Below are 6,352 nucleotides of genomic sequence, written 5' to 3' on the forward strand. Positions count from 1 at the left end.
AATATGGTTGATGTGGTACTTCTTCGAAAGGTAATCGGCCGCCTTGATGAACGCCGTACCGTTGTCGGTGACGATCTCGCTGAGCGCGCCCCATCGACAGAGGATGTCTTCGAAGATCCAGTCGGCGAGGGCCTTTGCTGTCTCTTTTCGAAGCATTCGAAACTCGGGGTAAGTCGTGAGCGAGCATCTACCTTGGACCAAGTACTTGTATCCGCCCGAAGCTGGCATGTGCATTGTGTCGATGTGAATTTTCGCAAAGATGGGGGCTGGTACTGCGACGGTCGGAGGAATGAGGATTTGACGCACTTGTCGAGACTGGCAGATATGGCACGATCGAACGAACCAGGCGATGTTGGCGTAGTGGAATGGCCACCAGAATCGCTCATTGACGAAGGCTCGGGTTGCATAGATTCCTCGATGCGCGGTGCGGTCGTGGCATTCTCGAAGTATTCGAAGGCGATCGCCGGGCTTGACGACTAGCTTGTGTGCTCCGTGACTGTCCTTGCGCCAGAGGGTGTCGTTGTCGAGGAAGAATTGCATGCAGTACTTGATGAATCCTTCGTAAACGCTTTCGGAGATGCCGTCGGGCTTTGCTAACGTTCGATGAAATTCGAGCATGTCGTCGAGCTTTGCATCTGCGAGTTGCGCTTGCTCCGATCGAGGCACTAGCTCGTAGCTATCCTCCTCCCTATTGAAATCGGAGCCGTCCTCGGCTCGGGCATTGGTGAAGATGGCACGCATCTGGACGGATGGGAGGGGCTGAATCTGGTGAATGAAGGAATGCATCTGGTCGATCCAATCGTCGAATTCGTCGTCAACCTCGTCTTCGATGACATCCCCGGGCTGAGCTGTGCACCGAGAGAGACCGTCGGGGCCGTGCATTGTACCGGGGACGTGGACTAGCGTGAAATGAAATGTGAGAATCGAGACGATCCACCGGTTGATACTCGCACTTGGGGCTATGTCCGGATTCTTCAGCATACCCTTGATGTACCGAGCATCGACTTCGACGATGAGGTTCCGAACGCCGATCAGGTAGAGTCGAAGGGATCGTAGTGCACGGAACAGGCCGTAGATCTCGAGCTTCGGCTGCGAAAACCTTCGTTCGCGATCGTTGAGTGTGATCGAGCCGAACCTGCTGTAGTAACGGACTCGCGTGTTGGCTTCGTCGCACTGGCAGAGGTGATATCCAACGGCGATGAACGACGTGTCGACTGCGAGAATGACGGGAGAGGGGGAATCATAACTAATTGCTCGGAGTGCGGGGGATGAGAGTAGCGCGTCCTTGAGGTCTTCCTGCGCCGCGATCTGCTCCGGACCGAACTCGAACTCGACGTCCTTCCTCGTGAGGCGTACGAGTGCGTCGGCGCGGTGAGCGAAATTACGGATGAAGATTCGAACGACGCCGATGGTTCCGAGGAACGCTCGAACGTCGGATAGAGTAGCGCATGGACCCCAGTTGCGTATTGCTGCGACGCGAGAGTCGTCGGGGAGGCGTCCTTGAGGAGTGCAGCGATGTCCTACCACCATGATTTCTCGAGCGATGAGGATACTTTTGACTCCAGAGAAGGTACCTCCAGCGTAGCGCATTCGAGTGACTATGCGATTCATGTTCTCGAAATGCTCCCATACGAAGCGTCGAATGCCGGGGTTCGAAGGGAGTCGCTCGTCGTCGTAGTTGGACTCGGGACCCTTGACGGGAACGTCGTCGACGTAGGGCACCGTAACGTGCGGAATCTCGGGCTGCAGGATGTAGGTGACGTCGTCGTGGAAGATCGGGACCGAGTTCGTCCAACCCATCGGGAGTGTGACTAGGCGCATAGCTCCGTAGGGTGTCTGGAACGTCGTTAGATCTCTCGAAGACTTGGCGATGAGTCGTTCGTCGTAGCCGACGTAGAGGTCGAGCATGCCGCCGCATGGTCTTCCTCCGAATTGTTCTGCGAGGTATTCGGGCGTTGGCGGTACACCGGAATGTTGGATCGTGACTGCATTGAGGGGCTCGAGGGAATGGACAAGTCGAAGAGATTTACCGTCCTTCTTGACGACACAGAACCAACGCGATCGATACGACGAGTTTGATGGCTCGTAGACTCCGGCGGCGATCTTTCGCTTGATCACCGCGCAGACTTCGTTGTAGATCCCGGGCGGGATGGGGATATTCTTCTGCACCCAGGGCGTGTGAGGAACGACGGGGAAATCGATGGGGGGGAAGTACTCGGGCTTGAAACATCCGCGCTCGTCGTCGGTCCAGGCGAAGGCTTCGTTGTGCAGGCACATGAAGTGGTGGAGGACTCGACGTTCTTCGGGAAGTAGGAAGTCGCCGTCGTGAAGCTTATTCGTTGCTTCGAAGCGTTCGAGGGTGTACCGACCGGTAGGTTTGAACGGCGGGGGGTCGGTCGAAAGCTTGGGCATGATGGAGAGAGGGTCGCCCTTGATGTCTCGAAGTATTCGAAATTGTTCGGGGACGGCACCAAGGACGGGTCGAGTTTTGAGAGCGACAGGCTTGTACTTCTTCTTTGTCGCGGCGAGTATCTTGTGCGTTGAAGGGGTAGAAGTCGATGTCGTCGAAGGAAAGGGAAGAATTGAGTTGGAAAACTGTGAGATGGATTTCGTCGGAGCGGGAGCTGGCGGAGTCGAAGCGAACGGAGCTGAGAATAGAAGAGTCGAAGCCCACGTCGAAGCGTTCGACGGGGCGGCATTAGAAGCTGTACTGTCCGAGGCGTAAAGAGACTGCAAATATGAAGAAACGGAGGTGCATGCAGAGAGGTACAGTGACGAAACAGCGTTCGGAATCAAGGAGTCAATAGGAGCGACGAAGGAAATACTCGGGTTTACCCCATCATAGTCGATGACTAGCGCGGCTTCTCCTTGATCATGGGGAATCAATTCCTCGAAGCTAGAAAATGCGATTTGCGACACCCGACAGGATGCTGCCGGCTTCGCGATCTTCCTCGCGCGTACGTCGGAATTGTGACGGTTTCGCCGGTGTTCGGACAGAGGATTGTAATCATCTGGTTCTCGTCGGCGAAGTTCTTGACGACGCTTTGCGTGAGCACGTCGAAGGATCGGCCGAGGAGGATGTCGTACGCTGCGTTTCAAATGACGTGAGCCTGGAGATACAAAACGATCTCACCGATGCGGAAGGGAACATTTCGAATGAGTCCCAGCGATCGGTCCACCTCGCCGTTCGCCGATTGCATGTTCAGCTGGATTGTAGGATCGAAGAGGAGGTTGAGGCCGAGACAGACCTCTTCCGACATGGCGACGATCTGCGAACCGGGGTCGACGATGCATTCGATCTGCTCTTTGTTGTCGACCAACGCGATGATCGAACGAATCGCGTTCGAATCGCGGGCGACGGTGAATTCTGCGGGGTGCTCGCCGTGCGGGATGTGCTTCAGATAGGTTTCATATGGGTCGGGGACGATTGTAGCACCGGGTTCCAACGTTGCACCTGAACACGAGAGCTGGTTGACGGCCGTGACCTCGTCGGCGCCGATTTCTACGATGTGGGCCGACGCGACGGGTTCCGTCGAGACTCGCTTAGGGGTGACGGCGTCGCGGTATTTGTTTCGAACGTCGGGCGCGATTGACAGCAACTCTTCTGGGGTCAGCGTGACGAACGGCGACTTCATCGAACGCTGGAAGATTTCTTCGACGAGCTTCGGCTGGATAACGGGGACGATGGTCTTGTACGCTGGTTCCTTGCCCTTGTCGTTCGAGGGCTTCGGCGGAGTTGCGAAGTTCCGAACGTTCGGTGGGGCGTAAGTTGCGTCACGAGTGTTTGCGAAAGGGTGTACTGGTGGTGCTGGAGGAGCGGACGTAGTAGTAGGTCGAGATGTGGATTGCGTAGGTGGGGAAGAAGACGACGCGGGTGCTGCTGCTGGTATCGTCGGAGGCGGGGCCGTGCTTGTCGAAGTGCTCGAGGGTGCCGCCACTCCCTTCGATGTACCAGATCCCGAGGCTTCGGCGCTTCTCGTGACGACTGGTGTCGTAGGCTTCTTCCGCTGTAGAATCTCGACGCCGTCGAAGACCTCCCTTCGCTTCCGAAGCTGAAGGAGTTCTCGCTCGAGCGCCTCGATCCTACTGCTGGTGTTGAGCATGAAGGTTTGCATAGTCGAGCGATCGTCGATCTCGAAGAGCATCGTCGGAGCGGCGGGTGCTGTGGGATTTCTTCTATGCCACTCGTAGATTCGATCTCGTATCGTGAGACCAGGGATAGTGCGGGGGCAGAAGCTTCCGTTTGGAAGGACGATCTTTCCTTCGGTGTTACGCTTGCACTTGCCGTCCCGGATGTCGATCTCCGCGAACTCGCAGGTGCCTACCCTGCAGCCACGATTGCCGCAGTAGTGGCACGTCTGTTCAACTCCGCTGTTCTCGTGGACGTGGACAGCAGCTTGTTGTCTCGGTGCGGGGGCGTGGTTGTGCGTAGCGTGTGTCGTCGGCTGAATGAGTGTTGCGATCGTTCTCGACAGGCTTTCGATGATCATCGAGATGTCTTCAGTTTTGATCATCCCGGGGGGCACCGTTGTCGAAGTGTTCGACGTCGAAGCGGTAGCTTGGTTAGCCGCCGTCGTAGGTGTGCTCGATGTACCATGTAAGATGAACGTAGCCGCCGCGTGAATCTCTGCCATGGTGTACGGGTCGTCGGCGTAGTGATCGGGATGCTTGAGATGCAGTCGGGTCTCGAGCCGTGTGAGCAATGCTGGCTGGAATCCTCGAAGAAATGCGCGACTTTGCTCGATAGTAGAGAGCCGGTGCTGTGCGATGAGATGTTTCGTAATGGCCATGAAGTCGCGGTAATAGCAGCCTAGGTCTGCCGCGTTGTGAATCCCGATACGAGCGCGTTCTCCGATGAGCTGATCCATGTCTGCCAGCGACCACTTTCTTGTATCGTCGGCGCCAGGATAGAGTGCTCGTACGTCGGCTTTCCAGTCGTTGTAGCTTTTGGCTACGTCGATGAAGGACTCGATGGTTTCCCACAAGTCGGCGACGTTGATCGAAGGATACCGAACGGCCCATTGTTTCTTAGCTGCTTCGTCGGTAATCTGACACCGGGTGAATAATGCTTCGAGGTCCTGGAAGTAACGCCGAAGCGAACGGACTTCCGATGGGTCGAAGCTTGGTGCCATCGAATGACCGCGCGGGGGCATCAATGGTGTGTTCGTGTTCTGACTCATGTTCGTGGTGTTAGTAGGAGCGGGGCTCGAAGAGGACGCGGTAGTAGTTGAAGGAATCGTAGGTGCGGGCGGTGCGGGGTTGGAGTTCGAAGCTGCGTTCGAAGGTGCTAAAGGTGGCGGAGGTGCCAGGTCGGATGAAGGTATGATTGAAAGTTGCGAAGAGGATGCGATGGGCGGTTGTGCGTGGGCGCGAAAAGACGACGGAGTCGGAAGTACGAGATTCGAAGTAGATGGGATGGGATACTCGGGTTCGGGTGAAGAACTGGATCGTTCGAAAAGATCAGGAGTCGAAAAGTCGTAGTCGGAAGTAGTGAGGCCTAGAAGCTCGGGGGACGAAGTGTGTTCTTCGGCGGTCGAAGGGATTGGTTCTTCGTCGAAGTCGTCCTGGAGTTCTTGGTCTATCTCGTCTTCTTCGTCGCGGTCGAAGTCACCGGGGATTGTTGGAGAGGGAGTCGATTGCGTTCTAGAGGAGCTGTCGAGGTTCTCAGCGGTGCTGCGGCTAGCAGCCTCACGCGCTTGCGAGCGGGTGACTACTGGAGACGTTTTCGGAAACCCGAAAGCGGCGAATTTTTGCCTGAAATCCCCTCGCGGTGGGCTCCAGAAATGATACGACCTACGAAACCCTAACCCCTAACCTGGGTGCGACCTAAAGGGACTAGAGAGACGGATTATAGTCTAATGAGAGGGGAGTTAGCAGCAAGGTGTCCCGCGGATCGAGTGAACACAAGAAACGCCTTCGGAAAAGGCTACGAATGCTAGGGAAGGTACGAGGTGGCTTCGACACGTCGTCGAAGCTACTCGGAGGCTGTGGAAAGTTAGCAACGATCGAAGCTCGGTAGAGCTCTTCGACGTATCGTAGAGAGAAGGGACACGATTCGATAGGGGGGACTTAACTAGGACGCGGTTCGAGGTGCAACGCAGTTTCTTCGACAGTAGTCGAAGTCGAAAGGTTCGTCGAGACGGTATCGACGAGTGAACGCAGTGGACGAGGTTTCGAGGTTACGCAGTGAGGAACGAAGTGACGCAGTTGAGGACGTAGACGCAGGGCGAACTCGACTTATGAGCTCTGAACTCGAGGGGGGGGAACGGATCTTGTGTTTTTAGGGAGAAGTACGACAGGTTTTATACTACACAGGACGCTACGACTATTCGAGAGTGGCATACGAGTACAA

At 56.0% G+C, this 6,352-nt stretch overlaps 1 protein-coding gene across 1 annotated transcript; it reads left to right on the forward strand.

The window, feature by feature from the left end:
- Positions 1 to 2,903: 2,903 nt before the first annotated feature.
- Positions 2,904 to 3,768, forward strand: POSPLADRAFT_1156394 (hypothetical protein; the record flags this gene model as incomplete). Its single annotated transcript, XM_024487067.1, has 2 exons — positions 2,904 to 3,360; positions 3,434 to 3,768. The coding sequence occupies 2 exons, from the start codon at positions 2,904 to 2,906 to the stop codon at positions 3,766 to 3,768; spliced, it is 792 nt and encodes a 263-aa protein (XP_024334131.1).
- Between the last annotated feature and the right edge of the window lie 2,584 nt (positions 3,769 to 6,352).

Source organism: Postia placenta, assembly GCF_002117355.1.
Source record: "Postia placenta MAD-698-R-SB12 unplaced genomic scaffold POSPLAscaffold_18, whole genome shotgun sequence".
Classification (NCBI taxonomy): domain Eukaryota; kingdom Fungi; phylum Basidiomycota; class Agaricomycetes; order Polyporales; family Adustoporiaceae; genus Rhodonia; species Rhodonia placenta.